The sequence below is a fragment of the Neofelis nebulosa genome, chromosome 10 (assembly GCF_028018385.1).
Source record: "Neofelis nebulosa isolate mNeoNeb1 chromosome 10, mNeoNeb1.pri, whole genome shotgun sequence".
Lineage (NCBI taxonomy): Eukaryota > Metazoa > Chordata > Mammalia > Carnivora > Felidae > Neofelis > Neofelis nebulosa.
Window position 1 is genome coordinate 100572685 of NC_080791.1, and position 19813 is coordinate 100592497.

A 19813-nucleotide genomic window follows, 5' to 3' on the forward strand; every position below is an offset into this window, starting at 1 on the left:
ATATTTAATTTCTTCTGCTTTCATTCTGGTTTATCCTTCTGATTTGAAACGCTGTGTTGCTGTCTCTCTGGGGGTTTGCAACCACTCTGCCTTTGGATTTACATTCTGGAAACACACTTCCCTGGTATAGCTCCAGGAACTTCTCTTTTGAAAAATTACTTTCATGGGAAACCCTCAGTGATTTATATTTAACTCGTTGTTTTTTCATCTCATGCTATTGTAGGCCTTGGGAAACTGGACTAGACAGTGGTAGGGGTTCTAACGCAGTCTCTCCACTGACTACTGCAGCTAAGTAGAGGCTGGATGACCATTTAATGGGCATTGTGAATGGCATGCAATCTTTCATGACACTGGGCACAATGACCTTGTAAGCACATGCTAATTCTCTGATCTGACTGGTTTTCATCCCAGAGTTGAAAGACAAGTTCAAGACATTTTCACAGATGATCCTTCAGCAAAAAAAAAAAAAAAAAAAAAAATATATATATATATATATATATATAATGTATATATATGTATATATTATGTATATATATACATATATATTGTATATATAATATATATATGTATATATGTATATATATGTATATATATATATATATATATATATATATATATATATATATTATAGCTCTTCAGGTTCAAATCCTCATTCAAACTGTCTTTGGTATGTACCATCACAGATATTACCATGGCACTATAATACTCAAGTGTCTAATCAAACTAGGTTTAGTCATGTTTTCTCAGATACCTTAAACTGTTTTCCCCCATGACACATGTTGCTCTTAAGGACCCAACCCAGAGTTATGTACAATTACCTTTTCCTCTTACTAAAGAAAGCATATCTGAACATGGGTGAGTGTGCTTCTATACAGGAATATTTCTGAATGTAATTGAATAAAAATATCACTTCAAAAATTGATATTTATTTCTTTTAGTACATAACTGTAATATGCCTCACAGTTGGTGGCAGCATAAAGGTGTCATGACACTTGAGTTGCAAAACAATAATTTAGGGACAAGGATCCTGGCCCACAATTTAGAGGCCTGGCTTCTTGTTTCACCTTGGCAAATAGCATTCTTATTTCTTGTCTTATCTTTCCTTGTTATAAATACAGATAGATGCCTATTTCTTTTCTATTTCATAGGGATACTATGAGATTAAATTTATATGAGTGAAATAAATACATGTTACCATCTTTGACTACAATTCAAGAATGGAATTATGTTCATTATTATCATTTTTATCTAATTTCAGAATTGGCATAAGAAAGAACCACTTTGAAGAAGTGTTGGAAACTTTAGCTGATATGAGGTACCAGTATTATAATAGGGTTCGTAACTATCACCTCATGTACATCTGAAAACAATATTTGAAAATTACCACCATGAATGGCAGACCAATCAAAAAACAAATATTATGGCTTGCAAGTTTAAAAAATCAGATAGTTATCCATCTAAATGTTTAATTTTTACAATACCAAATATTCAGACTCTGTATTAAGCTCATTTTTTATCAAGCATACAAATTTATAAATGGTTGACTTAGTTTTCTCCTCTTGTCATGGTATTTTGTATTCATATAGATTCAAGGAAGAAATTAAAAATTAAAGACGAATGCTATAAAACTGATGTTCAGTTAAGTTACGTGCAATAATTGGGTTGTTGGCAAGATCTACTGATGATGGTGACATATCCCTGAGGTCTAATTAGCTATAACTAATAAACTTCACAGAATGTGCCTACCGACAGGGTGGATAGTTGTGCTTGTGAGACTCAAGAGAAAGGTGCCGTTTATAAATCAGCAAAGACACAATGTAGCTGGGCTAGTTTGTATTTTCAATCTTACCACCTGACTTATTTCTTGGTGAACTACCAGCTGCCTGAGACCCTGGCCATGGAGCTATGTCAGACAAGTTCATAGGTGAGATTTTTTTCCCCCCAGAAAATATATAATTATAGAATCTTAGGTTTAAATGGATCTTGTAAATCATAAAATCACCTCTTACCCCCTCCCCTGGTTAATCTGACATTTAAATGTCTTCTGCAGCAGGTCAAACCACAAAAGATGGAATCAACTACAATACTACCAATTTGGAAGTAAAAATATTTTGGGATCTTTTTTTCTTATTTATTTATTTATATGCATATTTAAATTAGTTAGAATCATGTTATATATTCAAATTTGCGTCCAGAATTTCCCCCAACTATTATTACAACATAATAATTTTGCTTTGATATTGTGCAAATGTTTAAAAACATCTCTGTTACAAATGACATATTATTCAGAGAGGTGCACTGTATTTTGCCTATCCATTTCTCTGATGTTGGACATTGTATGCAGTTTTTAATTTTCCACAGTTCTTAATAATTGTGTTGAACATATTTGTACATAATGGTTTTTCTCTTTTAAAAATATTGTTATTTGGGTTTTATTCCTAGAAGGAATATTGTAGATTCAAAGAATACCGCCCCAAATAATTTCTACTTCTTCATAGCTAGTTATAAATCACTGTTATTAATTACATCTTATTCTTACTTACATGCACTATTGTCTCTTCTAATCTTCCGGGGAAGTCCACCTCAGAATAAGGGACTACTTGATTTTGCTATGAGGTTGCTACACTTGGTTTTCACATATGAATAACATTTTCATCGTGGATAATTAAAAACTTAAACTCTATCCATTTACCTTTGGAAGGAAAAGAAATGTGTTCCTGCAGGATAAATTTTGTTATATTTATGTTTTCTCCCTTGTTTCATTTGAGAGATTTATGTCCCCACATTTCCTCGTTCCATTAATAATGCAAGATCCTGCAAGCAGGAATGATGGGTGATGGATGCTTTGGGGGGATGGGAAGGGAGGGCGCAAGAATGCAGGTAGGAGGAGCATGAAGGAGTGGGGGAGTCTCATGAATGAATGCGCTGCTACTGTTTGGTAATAAAGTGTTGGGGGAGGGGTTACTAAAGGCATTTATTTAATGTTTATTTATTTCTGAGACAGAGAGAGACAGAGCATGAGTGGGGGGAGGGGCAGAGAGAGACGGAGACACAGAATCTGAAGCAGGCTCCAGGCTCCGAGATGTCAGCACAGAGCCCGACGCGGGGCTCGAACTCACGGACCATGAGATCACGACCTGAGCCGAAGTCGGACGCTCAACCGACGGAGCCACCCAGGCACCCCTACTAAAGGCATTTAAACGGGGACGCTTTTTATGACTTTATGTTGACAAACACATTTATATACATAAGAAACGTCCAGTAAGTATTTGTTGAATAAGTGAACATATGATACACACTTAAAGTAATAGATTTTATATATTTGTGTGTGCATGTTTACACACACACACGTATATATGTATATACACACACACACACACACACACATAACCTATCTTATCTAACAGACTCTGTTCTCCACATGAAATTTTTATTTTTAAAAACTTTTATCTTTTATTATTATTTTTTAAAGTGTTTATTTTTTGGGGCGTCTGGGTGGCTCAGTCGGTTAAGCATTGGACTTCAGCTCACGTCATGATCTCGGGTTCATGAGTTCCAGCCCTGTGTCAGGCTCTGCCCTGACAGACAGCTCAGAGCCTGGAGCCTGCTTCAGATCCTGTGTCTCCCTTTCTCTCTCTCTCTCTCTCTGCTCCTTCCCCACTTGTGTGCTCTCTCTCTCTCTTTCTTTCAAAAATAAACATAAAAAAAGTGTTTATTTTGAGAGAGAGACTGCACATGCAAGTCGGGGAGGGGCAGAGGAAGAGGGAGAGAGAGAATCCCAGGTAGGCTCCACGCTGAGGGCAGCACCTGGCATGGAGCCCGATCCCATCACCCTGAGATCCTGACCCGAGCTGAAATCAAGTCAGACGCTTAACTGACTTAAAGTTGTAAGTTAACTCAGTTGTTACAGTTGTAAGTCAGTTGTAACTGAGTTACAATGTATACGGTCACAGGCAGAGAGGAGGGCTCAGAAGCATGGGCCACTGAAATGACTTAGTGAAGTCACTTAGGGTTGGAACCCGGAAAATCCCACTTGTGTTTAAAACCCAGGGTTTTCTCCGTAAATTACACATCAGGAGCTGCCCTTTGGGTGTTTATAAGCGGCAGGTGGGAGGTGTATGAAGAGACAGAGCATTGCGGAGGAAGAAGGAATGAAGACAAACGCCGAGGCAAGGAGTGCCCAGAACATGCGCTACAGTTACAGTGACTGTTTTTGTACCATGAAATTCAGACTACAATCCTTTCATGGATTAATAGGTATCTCTCTTTATCCCTCTGTAGGGAATTCAGGCCCCAGGAGGGTGTTCCTTCTTGAATGGATAGCCTCACACCTCCGAACAATGTGACTGATTTTTTTCTCTTGGGACTCACGCAGAATCCACGCTTGCAGAAAATACTCTTCGTGGTCTTTTTGTTCATTTTTCTATTTACTGTGCTTGCCAATCTGCTCGTTGTCATCACCATCTCCCTCAGCCCCACACTTTCCGCTCCCATGTATTTCTTTCTTACTTACTTGTCTTTTATAGATGCCTCCTACACCTCTGTGACCACCCCCAAAATGATCATCGACCTGCTGTATCAGAGGAGAACCATCTCCTTGGGTGGCTGCCTGACTCAGCTCTTTGTGGAGCACTTCCTGGGAGGATCAGAGATCATCCTCCTCATTGTCATGGCCTATGATCGCTATGTGGCCATCTGCAAGCCCCTGCACTACACAACCATCATGCGACAGGGGCTCTGCCGCCTCCTGCTGGCGATGGCCTGGCTAGGGGGGATCCTGCATGCCGCTGTGCAGACGCTTTTCATGGTCAGCTTGCCCTTCTGTGGTCCCAACGTCATTGACCACTTCATGTGCGATCTCTTCCCTCTGCTGAAACTTGCCTGCAGCGACACCTACAGGTTGGGAATGGTGGTGGCGGCCAACAGTGGGGCCATGTGCTTGCTCATTTTTTCCATGCTACTCATCTCGTACATAGCCATTCTGAGGTCCCTGAATTCCCACGGCTCCGAAGGACGACACAAAGCCCTCTCAACATGTGGCTCCCACTTTGCCGTAGTTGTACTTTTTTTTGTGCCTTGCATATTCACTTACATGCGTCCTGTGGTCACCTACCCTGTGGATAAGCTGGTGACTGCGTTCTTTGCAATCCTCACTCCCATGTTAAATCCTATCATTTATACAGTGAGAAACACAGAGGTGAAAAATGCCATGAGGAGTCTGTGGAAGAAGAGAGTTAGTTAGGCTGTTCATAATGCCAAGGAAGTGATGGTATATATAAATAGGGAAGACTATATCTGTCATAAAGTATGAAAGAGAATCAATAAATTTTGCAGATGGCTGACAGAAAAAAAAGTCCCACATACTAACATTTATTAAACACTCAATAGTGGCTAAGCCCTTTGATAGGTGCTTTTGATAGTTTTTAATGTACTTTACCAAAGCGTCAGTGTTCGTAGATTCAAGGTATGCAATGGAAAAGACGACTATAAATCCCAAGTTTGGTTATTAAAGAGTATGTTTTTCTCCAGAGTCTTACTGTTACTTTACCAAATTTTTCATACATATGTTACTTGGATGAAATCGTTTTTTCCATAGGACTTTTTTTTTTTTTTTTTTGCTTCACCTATGGTGAAACAGAAAATAGAAATTCTTAGGTAGATATATGTGGACGGGACAGTTGGGGAGTGAAACTGCTGATGTTTTTTAGCCCTATGAATGTACCAAAGGCAAAAGGGAAAACACACACAAAAGGAAGGGAATAATTCATAACCTAGTTCTAGTTTAGGGTGTTTTTTTTTTTTTTTGGCACAAAAAATAAGCCAGAAATGTTGAAATCACTCTGAATTTGGTCTCATCTTTAAAAATACCCTTATAAAAAAAATAAAAAAATAAAAAATAAAAATACCCTTATGACTCATACTTTATTTTTTTTAAATATTTTTTACTATAAAGGAATTTTTTTCTTTCTCCTTACCAAAACCTGAGACATTTGAAACAACAACAGTAAACATTATTTTATTTAACCTTAACAAAAGGACATATGATTAGGTTCTAAAGCTTTTGTTCGGGAGGTTGTGATACATACATTTATATTAAATGAACATTTTATTACTTATCAGGCATATTCAGCTCAGGTGATTTTTTTTTTCAACTTTTTTTTTTTTTTTTAATTTATTTTTGGGACAGAGAGAGACAGAGCATGAACAGGGGAGGGGCAGAGAGAGAGGGAGACACAGAATCGGAAACAGGCTCCAGGCTCCGAGCCATCAGCCCAGAGCCTGACGCGGGGCTCGAACTCACGGACCGCGAGATCGTGACCTGGCTGAAGTCGGACGCTTAACCGACTGTGCCACCCAGGCGCCCCCAGCTCAGGTGATTTATCCGCATCCAAAACCGGTAGTTCCAATGTTACTGTCCTCATTTTACAGAGAAGCAAATTGGTGACAAGAGAGGTTTACTAATTTACTTGCCTCAGGTCACACGTCTACGAGTTTCAGCTGCAACACTTGAACACGGGTCTTCCAGATCTCAGCCCTACTTTCTTTCAGATAAAACACAGTCGTCTGAAGCATTTATATCTATGGATAAGACATTTTTCTGCAGGTCTTGGTCATTCACTTTGTCCTTCAAGAAAGACGGTGTCAAAATTGGTTGTAGCCTTGTCTTCCATATAGAGATATGTTTACGCAATAACACTCTTCTGTGCACATGGAATCTGCCGGGTCATTCTCTTTCACTACGCAGCACTTTACGAAACAAAGCTTCTCTGACTGTAAGGCTCCAACTTGTGTTACTTCCCACAGAGGTCCCTTTCTCACACTCGCTGGTCATCTGGACTTAACATCTTAATTTGACCGCATGGTAATGCCAGAGCACGGTCTATCTTTTCTCGGGGGTGACTGTGTGTCCTAGTTTATGCCTGGCTGTCTCAAATCATAAGGCATAGAACATTTTCCCACAAAGTCGAGGCCCGGAAGATGATCTAACAGCGCTTAATCTATTAAAAGGGATCAAGTTTGCAATTGCTGGTGGCAATTAAGCACAACAGACTCCAAACCAAACAATGTGTGGTTCAGTTTGACAGATAGGAGCCAGGGGTAAGAACAGGGAGAGTATTGAGTAAATGTTTCTACATTGAGACAAAAGGGGAGATTGAAAGAGGGAAGCTACAGCCAACGATTGTGTCTTAGGGCTGTACCACGTGAGAAGATTAAAGAGGCACAGATTATAAATTGTCAACGGCAAACTTGACAGGCATTAAGACCTGAAAGGAGAAATGTAAGACGGTCTAAGACTGTCTCCTGTTGTCAGGAGACTGTTGAGGGAGGCTTGCTGGTTTGGGTGTAATTTCAAGGAATGTTAAGGTAATCCTTTGCAAAGAATCTCATCATCGAGATTCTCTCATGAAGGCCAAGTGCCGTCTGATTATTTCTGATACTTAAAACAACAGGAGGGAAAGAAGTATATTTACTCTGAAAAATTAATAAGACACATAGTGGTCGTATCTGTTGTACAAGGAGACTTTGGTTTATGTAGACTTCGGTGAGACTATCAGGCAATAAGTGAGGGGAGTGAGCTAACTCTTGTTGAAGACCAACTGTGACGCACACATTTTGATAGCGCTTTACGAGCTGTAAGTCTCTTTATGCAATACGTTTTATTCGATGGATCTTTACACTATTTATGCAAAAAAAAATGCAATTCAATAAGGGTTAAGTGTCAATATCAAGACTTTTAGGCTCTGCCTCCTCTACTCTTCCCACTTCCCACTATTCCTTGCTGGCATGAAGTGAAATAACCAAAACGAGAACTACTCATTGGCCACATTGTGAAGATTGTCCGTGAGGCATTTTTTCCCCCTTATTTGGGGGTCACTTTCTTTCCTTCAGCCTTCCCCTGAGACTGGTTTCCCAGGCTACCTGTACTCTCTTGATTCTCCTTGTGTCCGAGAAAAGCCACTTGATGATCTCATGTCCACAGATGTATTTCCTTTCATGGACATCATGAAAAGTGGGATGTAACGGGCTCAGGAAATGAAATTCAAATGGTTGCATTTGCAAGACAGTGAATGAAGTATGGGCGAGAAAGATATTTGAAAGAAAAACAAGCAATTCAATCGTTGAGGAGACTGATAGTCTGGGCATGAGGGTAGTGTTGTCAAGCACTTAATGTCGTTTCTCTAGGGCTTTTACAATCGCTGTTCCATGTGTGAATATTTATTGCTTGAAAAATGACTCCAAAGTCAACTCAGTTTAGGAAATTCTTATTTCCTTTATTAAAAAAAAATACTATTTAATTCCCACAGTGTGCCAGAGAGTTCTAGGGGCTTGGTATAAGACGTTGACTAACACAAACAGGTTGTGTTTGTGTGGAACTTAAATTACAGTGGGGAGCAGATGGTTAATAAGCAAGTGAACAAATGAATGAAAAATGTAATTGTGTTGGTAATAGGTATGATGAAAAACATTATATTAAGGAGGTGGTGCAGAAGAGAAGAACTGGATATAGATGTGTGTACTTGTTCGTAGCACAACTAGGATTTCAGTCATGCTCACATTTAACCACATTATTTACCTTCAGCCCTTTCTTTATGTTTTCATTTTATTATTATTTTTTTTTGAGAGGGAGAAAGAACATTCGCGTATGAGTGGGGGAGGGGCAGAGAGACACAGAATCTTAACAGGCTCCACACCCAGCATGGAGCCCAACGCGGGGCTCAATCTCATGACCCTGAGATCATGACCTGAGCCAAATTCAAGACTCAGATGCTTACCTGACTGAGCCACCCAGGGCCCCCCACCTTTCTTTTTGTAAGTAAGCTTTTTCATATGCTTTGGCAAAGGGTAAAGTATTCTTCGCTCAGGTAAAAACAATTTCTTGGAGAATAAAAATATCTTAACGTGTTTTTATATATAAAGCACAGATATACATAAGGTACATACATGGATAATATATCTGTGGTGTTAAAATTTTAGTGAGGGTAATTAGAATGTCTACAACGGTGCCTTAGGAGGGCAGTAATGAAAAATAAAAAGATTGAGAAGCTTCCCCTAACCTACATATCAAAGTGGTTAGGTAAGAACATGAAGTGATTCTAAGATGTTAGTAAAAATAATCCAAGTGCAGAAGATGGCCCATCACCTTTGTGGGTCATACTCAATAAAACTGAGAGACTCTTCTTTTTCTGGAGACTTCCTCAGGAGACTGTTGTATTCTGTGCACTATGTTGTAAATGTAGCATATTGATATTTTTCACTATTGAAGGTGGAAAAAGAATGAAGGCTATCATTCCAAATATTTCTAAATTGAAAACATGTTATTTGAGAGTACTATTGTTATGAAATGAGAAAGAATTGAGTCCTTTTTTTCTGGCTGAGGTACATTGTTTAAAATCCTTAATAATGGCAACTGTTCTGCAGTTAGGTGTGACAATTTTAATAATAGTCTTAAAAGATGAAGGGGACACCAGACTAGTGGAAAAACTTGGTTCCAGGATTTGCTAGGTGTATTGGCTTTTCTTCGTCTAGGTTATTAGGCAGATGGATGGTTGTGTGGCCATTCTGTTACTGAAGAAGAGAGGTTACATTGGGAATAGATAATTGAATGGTTAATACCAGGATCTGGGGTTGTGTTTGTGGAGTATCAGCCTGGCCTGTCTCCAGTGAAGTTCTGCCCCGGAGAAAAACAGATCCTTGTAGGGGTGGATAGGAATTCAGTGGTACGGTGATTAGCTCCCCAGTCAGTAGAGACACAGCCTCAAGGGGACGCAATTGGAATGATACAAGTCTGCACACGTGGAAATTCTGTGCCATTGGAAAATGGCGCTCTGCCCTCTTAGCTCAAGACTATTGCCCGAAGGAAAACATCTTATTAATAGTGTTTCTTCTAAGATGCGGATTGGAAACTCTTTACAAATTAAGCTCAAAATACAGCCAAATGGCAGGGACAGCTCCATGCATGATTTTGTAAATAGCTTAGCTGTCTTTTTTTTTTTTTTTTTGGCAACCTTTCTTATTTAGATGAAATTTGAGTTTCTCTGCCATCTACAAGGATTGTTTCCTATTTAAATTCTTGGATACTTAGAGCATCTGTTGTAAATCTTTCATCCAAAATCATGAGAAACTCTGGTCCTATAGAAATAGCTCCCCATGAAATGATTAGACGATGTGTCTGCAGTACGTGTCCTGATTTACTTGCCTGTATGCTTTGATCTGCTCAATGGAAACTCTAATAGGTCATGATTTGTAGCTATTTTGTAGATGAAAGTTCATGTAAGTACATCCTGGGTGGGGCCAGACTTTGGTTACCCTGACATTATCCTGGAGAATTTACTTGTACAATCTCTGCCTTCTACCTTCTGGAACCATCGGGTAACTGGCTTTTGGAGGTCACAAGGATGACATCAGGTCGAGCACTGACTCCAGGTGACTCCAACAAGTTACGTGAGTATTAAACATGTTCTTCTTAATTTGAACTACTCCTTTGAAATTGTTGAACTAATTGAATCATTTTTTACACATGTACAATAATACTTAAAATGTGTCAGTAGTTCAACGGTTTTGTCTCTACACGCAAATTTGTGTCTTCAGAATGGAGAGCTTTAACCTATCAACACTTTTGATGGGATTTGCTTTAATTTCTTTTAGCAAATTATCAAAATGTAAGTGTCTGCCTAATCCAAGTCATGAGATTAGTAACTATGAGAGTGTATTTATGTTTTAGGGATGTGCTCTTGGGAAGGGGAGGAACAGGAATAGCTGGTAAGTCTAGGATGGTTTTAGAGAGATTTTTATGTTTCCTTTTTTTCATGCAACTCTGTGTGTGTGTGTGTGTGTGTGTGTGCACATGAATACACATATATATGTATATATTACACATGTTTCTGCTTTCTTCTTGTGCCAACTGCTTTTAGCCTTGATTTTCCAATAACCTTTGAGAACGAATTTACATGGTGCTTTATTCCCGATTTAGTTTAATGATACTTCAAATGTTTGGTTTCATTTTTTTCCAGTGTTTATTTTTGAGAGACAGAGAGAGAGAGAGAGAGAGAGAGAAAGCACCAGTGGGGGAAGGGCAGAGAGAGAGGGAGACACAGAATCTGAAGAAGGCTCCAGGCTGTGAGCTGTCAGCACAGAACTCGACGCGGGGCTCGAACCATGAGACCATGACCTGAGCCGAAGTTGGATGCTTAACCTACTGAGCCACCCAGGCGCCCTGTTTGGCTTTCAGTTTTAATGTAAAGATGAATTAGATTTAAAGAATATATTTATATAAAACATATATTTATATAAGCACATACACATTTATATGTGAGCAGCTCTGTCCACTGCAGGGTGTTAGTGTTGGTGCTGAAGGTGATGCTGATATGATTTGCTCGGGGATGGGGTCGTGAAATCAAGAAAGGTTCTTCAGGGATTCAGCCACCTCCCACTGGAAACATCCCTAGAGAACATTAAGTTTTGTATCTACAATGGTATAGTAATTTCCAACCCATAGAGGTGCTGTTGTAGATAATTCCTTCTCCACTCATCTCGCAAGGAAAGCAAAATGAATTAGGAAGACTTGCTGACAAAAATAATCCTTTTAAAGCTCTTAATTAGAGACATTCTACTGATGATGCATATGTTCTGGGTACAGATATTCTGAGAAATACGGGGCTATTGATTGATCGTTAAAAAGGACAACTCAGGGACATCCATAAATGCATTTCTTGTGGTCCAGGATTTTACTGAAGAAATTATTCGGCTCCATAAGATATTCACACACTTAGAAACATGAATCAGCCATAACTTGGATTCAAATACAGGTTCTATCATTTATTAACTGTATAGCCTTACACAAGTTAATTATTCTGCTTTTTCTCAGCCATAAAATTTGTCTAAACAGAGCCAGATGTGAAAATTAAATGAGAAAACATGTATTATGTACTAGCAAAATACGTGGTATGCAGCACATGCTAAATTATTACTATTATTTTGATATTTTGTGTATAGACTATATATCTCTACATCGATATCACAGTGCATATAGGGGAGCCTGGGTGGCTCAGTCAGCTGAGCATCTGACTTCAGCTGATCTCGCCGTTTGTGGGTTTGAGCCCTGCATCTGGCTCTGTGCTGGCAGGTCAGAGCCCGGAGCCTGCTTCGGATTCTGTGTCTCCCTCTCTTTCTGCCCCTCCCCTGCTCATGCTCTGTCTCTCCCTCTCTCTCAAAAATAAATAAACATTAAAAAAAATTTAAAAAAGTTTACATAGTAAATTTACTTTAGCTTCATCTGGAGACCAATAATATATTTATTGTTTAGGTCATTGATGAAATTCTATGAATGAATGATTAAATGAGAATTAAAGTAATGTATGATTTTTTTACCTTATCATTTGGTTAATATAATCAAGATTGATAATATTCAGTGTGAGTAAAACTGTGGGAAAAACTACTCTTTCATACACTGTTGATGAGAATGAAAGATACTTCAGGATTTTGAGAGAACAGTTACAGAAGCAATCGAAATTCAACATATGCATAGTTTTTGATCCGGTGATGGCATTACTAGGAATTTCTCCAACCAGGAAGTATTCAACCAGGAAACATTCAAACCAGAAAGTAAAAAAGTCAGTAAAGTGACGTCCAGTGCATCATTGTGTATAGGACAGAATACTAGAAATAGCATAAATGTCAAGCAAAAACAAATTGGTTATATGAATCATAGTACAACCATAAAATAGAATCACATGCAGAAGTTAAAATGTAGGAAAATTCATAACTGTTGACAAATAATGCCCAAACAGTTCAATTAAAATTTCAAGAATATTATTATATTTTATATACTTTTATATAGAGCAAAACACATAAATGTGCACATAGAATATTCCTGCATACAAATGCACATCTGAAGAGAGTGAACTACACTAACAATAAAGGGTCCAGTAGGGCTTATGCTTGGGAGTGGTCCTTGACTTTCAGCTTTCTATCACTCTACCTCTCCATACGAAATATTTTCCAAGGGCTATATCTTACTTTTGCAATTTATAAAACTTAAACTGAGCATTTAGTAGAAGTATATGGATACTTCTAATAAAATCTAATATCATTTACTAGAAGCCTGTGTAAACATGTGATCCAAAGGCAGAGGATCTGTTTTAAAATAGTTTGTGGTCAGTATCCTTCCCCTCATTCTAGGAAAAGAAATAGAGATCCTGATCTAAGCCCTTTACATTTATAAAATCATTTAATCCTTACAAACCTTTTGGAATAGGTAACATTACCTTCCCACTTTATAGAAAATGGAATTGGGGCGCCTGGGTGGCTCAGTCGGTTAAGCGTCAGACTTCGGCTCAGGTCATGATCTCACAGCTCGTGAGTTCGAGCCCCGCGTCGGGCTCTGTGCTGACAGCTCAGAGCCTGGAGCCTGTTTCGGATTCTGTGTCTCCCTCTCTCTCTCTGACCCTCCCCCATTCATGCTCTGTCTCTCTCTGTCTCAAAAGTAAATAAACGTTAAAAAAAAATTTTTAAAAAGAAAATGGAACTGAGGCACAGAGAAGTTGTCTGGCCTATTTTATGTATTCAGAAGTGAGAACTGACTGCAGTGTGGAAAATCAGGAATTTTACATAGGTCTTTAAGTTCTTACTCCCTACTCCCAATTGAACTCCAGTTTAGCTAGGCACACCTACTCAAGGCATCTCATAACTCAGTAGGGGTGTATGTGACTAACTTTTATGAGACACCAAAAATATCACAAGCATTATAATAAATATTTAACAAACATCTACACTATAATTTAATTTAATATTTTATCCCATTTTAATATTTATAAATGTAAATATCAAAACCTAAACTGTAATGCTAGGAACTTATTATGTTTAATACAACTCTGAAAAAAACCCCGTGATTTAAAGACCATGTGTAACTTCTGGTTGATTACATCCCTGGCAGGTCCAGAATGAAATGTAGGTTTTTGTGATGTCAAAGTTCACATATTTTGGCTATGTACATTATGTTTTTCCTTTCTTCATGCCTTGCTCATGCTGTTCTCTTTCCTGTTGACTTTCTTTATCAAAAACTTAGGAGTTTCTAAATTCTCATGTCAAGGCTTAGATCACTTAATCTTCTTTGAAATCTATAGATCATACTGATAATTTCCCTTCTGGAACTTACATTGTATATGCATCATTTCAGGAGTGCTCATTCTGTTTCCTTCTTTACAGGTAGGGCACCTCCTCTATCCCTCACAGTTTTGGACATGTAATGGAATGAGAAATATGTACTGTCTAGATAATCATCAGAGAATTGAAGCAATGCAGTTGTTCACTTCTTTGTATGAATGGTCTTTTAGCCAGTGTATTTCATAGGAGCACTGGAAAAAGAAGGCATTATTACAAAGAGGATCTGAAGGCGGTGGTTCAACACTAAAGTGCAAATCCAAGGTAGGGCTCCACTCTTGGGATTGGCTAATGTATGTCTAGGAGTAGAAATGAAAAGCTGAAAGATGGGATATATGAGCTTAGATGCCAGAAGGATAGCATCCTGGCTCTGACAATGGCACTCTCTCATTTCTGGAGGCAAGACGGGCACCAGTATTGTTTGGGCATTTTCCTTGGATGCTATTTTCCTTGGTTGAATCCAATTTCATGGATTTAATTAAATTTAATTAAATGACTAGAGTGTACACAGCACAGCATTAGACATTTGTGGAAATAGAATAAATTAGCTATCCTTAAGCATCCACATAGGGAGATAACACTGACATGAAATTTAAAAAAAAATTGGCCAGGAATACAGCTGAATTACCACTGATATGTACCCTAGCTGGACATTGTAACAAATATCCAGAATGATGGTGGTGAAGGGGGCATTCGGGAAGAAATGAGGCAGGAAGGAAGAATAATAATGGGTTTGTTGATAATAGATGGCATGGGCAGAGGCAGGAGGAAGACAGGAGCTTATAGGAACAGAAAATAGTCGTGAATATTTTGTTAGTGCTCCCCAAACATTCTCATGCCTGGTACTTCCTTCGGTGCTTCTGAAAGCATTGTGAGGCAGGGTATGGAATTCTTAGAGAGGCTGCAGAGATGGTGGTTAGTATCCTGTGCCATGGACTTGGTCACAGACATACGAAAATGTACAACTTCTCTAAGCCTTAACCACTGCATCAGAAAACCAGGCTAATACGGGTTCCTGTCTCCTATGGCTTTTGTGGGAATTAAAAGAAAAAAATCAGGGGCGCCTGGGTGGCTCAGTTGGTTGGGCGTCTGACTCCGGCTCGGGTCATGATCTCACGGTTCGTGACTTCAAGCCCCGCGTTGGGCTCTGTGCTGACAGCTCAGAGCCTGGAGCCTGCTTAGGATTCTGTGTCTCCCTCTCTCTCTGCCCCTTTAATGGCTAATTACATTGTTTTCTTTTTGCAGGGTTGAAGGTTGTCCAGTGTGTGAGTGCCAGGAGTGGGACAGAGAGCGAAGTCTGCTTGCTCTGAACCCATGGCCTCTCCCACCAGACTAGACAGACATGTGTGTTCTGGCAGTAAGAGATGGCTTTGACCGCTGTGCGAAGGAGGCATACAAAAAATGAGGTTAATTAGTATGAGGCAAGGCCTTGAATGTCATACCGACTGTGTATTAGTGGTCAGAAAAGAAATATAAAAAATTTATAGATTTTAAGACAGAAGGGGCATGAGTCTCTATTCTAGTGTATTATGCTTTAAGATATTTTAAGTCCTGAGATGGCCAAAGGACATCTTACTTGGAAGTGGGAACATTTAAGGCAGGTAGGAGCCAAGCTTCTGTGCTTGAGAGGGACAGAGTCCCTGAACTGCTTCCTTTGAACCCCTAGCATTCCACTCATCTACCACAGCTGCCTCCTTCTCCAGATGAGGAAACGGAGGCCCAGAGTGGTGAGAATGTGACGACACATCTTCAGAGATAAGAGGAATAATTTGGAATGAAACCCGGCTAGCCTGATTCTGAGACTATGTTCCTTCTACACTATTAGGGCTATTATAGGACTTTTAAAGTTCTGAGGTGGAGATTGGGATTAGCCCATACTGTAGATTGGGGTTAGCCCATATTGCAGATTGGGGTTAGCCTATCCTGGAGATTGGGGTTAGCCCATACTGTAGATTGGGGTTAGCCCATATTGCAGATTGGGGTTAGCCTATCCTGGAGATTGGGGTTAGCCCATACTGTAGATTGCAAACAGTGCCTTGGCAATTGTGTACCTTGTTTAATAAAAGGAATAATATTAGGAATGTGTCTTTGGGGATTTAGAGGAATCTTAGAGAACCTTATTTATATTCCCCATAGGTCTCTAACATATTCCTATCAAGTGGCAGACAGCCTCTGCTTAGGTAGTCATAGCAAAGAGAAGTTTACTACTGGAACAGTGCTTTTACCATATCATTTGGTGGCAGTGACACTTGTATATAGCTGACTGAGGCCACTGTTCACTTCTTCAGTGGCATAGTGTAATGGTTAAGAGCTCGTGTCTCAAAATGAGATTATATGGATTCATAATCCTCACTCATTTTAGACGAGACGCCTACTGACTCCAAACATCAGTTTCCTCATCCTCAAGATGGGATTTATGATAGCCTCCAACTCATGTGATATGAAAAATAATTGCAATAATGCATGTAACAGACTAAGTACCTTGCTGGTACATAATGAGTAAAAAAAAAAATAAATGAATTGTTTTATTGATATTTTGGTTATTCTTTAAAATTCTTTGCTTCGCTTAACAGAAACCCATGGGGGAGGGGAAGGAAAAAAAAAAAGAGGTTAGAGTGGGAGAGAGCCAAAGCATAAGAGACTGTTAAAAACTGAGAATAAACTGAGGGTTGATGGGGGGTGGGAGGGAGGGCAGGGTGGGTGATGGGTATTGAGGAGGGCACCTTTTGGGATGAGCACTGGGTGTTGTATGGAAACCAATTTGACAGTAAATTTCATATATTAAAAAATAAAAAATAAATAAATTAAAAAAAATAAAATTCTTTGTTTCGCCTGGCACTCCTTCACAAGGAAAAATGGAGGGAATGATTTATACTACTTCAGGCTCACGTGCAGGGGTGATATCAGCTAAGTTGGAACGGGGTCTTCCTTGGGCAGAGAAAGAGGCACAGTTTTATTTTCTTTAGTCAGCATATCTGGCAAATTATTAGAGTCTTGGAATGTTAGTTACAGTTAATTAGTTGTAATTTCTAGTTTCAGGATTGGATTATATATAATTAGAACATGTTCTTTATGGTAAAATTGTCATCAAATTTGTTGTTGAATTTTACTGTAGGATTTATTTAGTAAAATGAGCACAGGAAGCATAAATTTATCTCACTGATTTGTTATGATAGCGAAATATCATGAAGCAAATGTCTCTACCATATCGAGCACTTGATAGACTCTTAAGAGAAGAGACATTGCTTGCCGTTGCTATTGATTTTGATCCAGGAAAAACCGGATTTGAATTTGGTTTCAATGTTTTCTAACGGTGGGAACTCAGTGTCTTATTTTTCTACTCTTTGAAGCCTCCATATCTTATCTCTAAAATGTAGAAAATGTCTCATAGGGTATTCCACTGCCTGAGACATAGTGGTGATTCATTGCATATTCACAATACGTAATAATAATCCAGTTTGAGAAGATAACATGTACATGGAAAGAGTATAGCTTTTAATAAGTGGGGAGTCCTTGGGATATGACCTAGCTGGTAGGCTGTTCAACTTAGATCATTCTAAGTGCTCACTGCATATGTGGAAGAAGTGAAGGAGAATTTATGTGTTCTTGGTTGTTGGGTGTGTCTAGTGATAAATGAGTGTTAGCTTCTGGCTTGAAGTTACCAAAAATCAGAGGCTGAGAGAAGGCTTGTACGTAGGTGGTTTATTCTGGAGGCAGTGAATGGGGAGAGTGAAATAGGGAAGAAAGGCAAGTTAATCCAAGATTGTGGTTAAACTGGTTACCATTTATTCTTCGGCTTCTATTTATGAATGGTCTAGGATTTCTTTCAAGTATGTTAATCTCTTCATATTTCCAGGTAAGAGTATGCGCCAGAATGATGAAGTGGGGTTTTCCAAGTATCTCAAGCAACACATATGGGGACAGGAAACAACAGATGTACTGGGGAGTGAAGGTGTTGGTGGAGGGATCAGTAGGATGGAGCTCTTGTCAGGCTATACTGTTAGCAGCTGGTTGCTGTGTCAGTGGCTGGAGAAAAAAGTAGGTCAAGAAGGTGTAAGACACAGTGAAAAAATTGTCCAGCACACTCAATGATTACTAATTCAAAATAGTATTCTTTTGTAGATTTTCCAGCTCAGTGTGGTGTGCTTATCTCAGCCCAAAGTAAATGGAGAATCCAAACAATGCGACTGAATTCATTCTTTTGGGCATCACAGAGAACCCAGAGCTGCGGAAAATGCTCTCTGCTGTGTTTCTAATCCTGTACGTGTCCACGGTTTTGGGGAACCTACTCATGGTGGCAACCGTGATCACAAGTCAGAGCCTGAGATCACCTATGTATTTTTTCCTCACTTCCTTGTCCTTCATGGATGCCACCTACTGTTCTGTCATTGCCCCCAAGATGATCGTGGACTCCTTCTCCGAGAGAACTACCATCTCCTTTGAAGGCTGCATGACCCAACTCTTTGCGGAGCATTTCTTTGGTGGTGTGGGGGTCATCCTTCTCGTCGTGATGGCCTATGACCGCTACGTGGCCATCTGTAAGCCCCTGCACTACCCGAGCATCATGAACCCTCGGGTGTGCCGCCTGCTGCTGGGAGGCGCCTGCGTGGGGGGGTTTATCCACGCAGCAATACAGCTTCTCTTCATGTATCAAATACCCTTCTGTGGTCCCAATGTCATCGATCACTTCATGTGTGATTTGTTCCCATTGCTGAAACTCGCCTGCATGGACACCCACGCCCTGGGTCTCTTAGTCATCCTCAACAGTGGGGTGATGTGTGTGACCATCTTCCTTATCCTCGTGGTCTCCTACGTGGTCATCCTCTGCTCCCTGAAGTCTTGCAGCTCTGCGGGGCGGCGCAAAGCCCTCTCGACCTGTGGCTCCCACCTCACTGTGGTCGTCTTGTTCTTCGTGCCCTGCATTTTCCTGTACGTGCGGCCTGTGGCCACTTACCCCATCGACAAAGCAATGGCTGTGTCCTTTACCATTGTTGTACCCATGTTAAACCCCCTGATCTACACCTTGAGGAATGCAGAGGTGAAAAATGCCATGAGGAAATTGTGGGTCAAGAAGGTATAAGACACTTCTATACATCAAGGTATAAGAAACAAACAACCCTGGGGTGTCACTAATTTGTATGCGAAGGACAAATCTTTCCTTCAAGGACAACGAGGTTTTGTCCCTCCAACATTCATCACAATCCATTGGGCACAGGGCAGCCGATGGCATCTTTTAATATGCAAATCACACTAAGACACTACAATCACCCTATTTCCCACCTCTCCAGTACATTTTATACTCCATCACTTTTCTTACTAGACTCTGGCCACTCTTTTTTCTTTTTTTTTTAAACCTGTTTTTTTTTTCTTTTTAAAGAATTCAAGCCTGATTTTCAATAATTCAAGTCCTGGTTCAGGGCTTTTGTTTGTTTTTATTCTGTTCACTGCTGGACTTCTCTTTTCCAGAGATTTCGCTTGGCGGGCTCCACCTCATTTTTTCCATCTTCGGATGAACTCACACATCCTTAGATAAATCTGTCCTGATGATTTTCCCTAGTCATTCTTCCCTCAGTTACCTCTTCATTCCTGGATTCACTTTACATTTCTCGACCTTGCCTCATGTCAAGAAGGAAGAAAAAGCCCATGAAAGCAT

At 39.6% G+C, this 19813-nt stretch overlaps 2 protein-coding genes across 2 annotated transcripts; both read left to right on the forward strand.

Moving 5' to 3' along the window:
• The first annotated feature begins 3793 nt into the window (after positions 1 to 3793).
• On the forward strand, positions 3794 to 5242 carry LOC131487844 (olfactory receptor 4C3D-like). The gene has a single exon (XM_058688992.1). The coding sequence runs from the start codon at positions 4316 to 4318 to the stop codon at positions 5240 to 5242; it is 927 nt and encodes a 308-aa protein (XP_058544975.1). The 5' UTR covers positions 3794 to 4315.
• A 13061-nt stretch (positions 5243 to 18303) lies between these two features.
• Positions 18304 to 19481, forward strand: LOC131488780 (olfactory receptor 4C6-like). The gene has a single exon (XM_058690614.1). It carries the CDS (start codon positions 18326 to 18328, stop codon positions 19238 to 19240), a length of 915 nt encoding a protein of 304 aa, XP_058546597.1. The 5' UTR covers positions 18304 to 18325; the 3' UTR covers positions 19241 to 19481.
• The last annotated feature ends 332 nt before the right edge of the window (positions 19482 to 19813 follow it).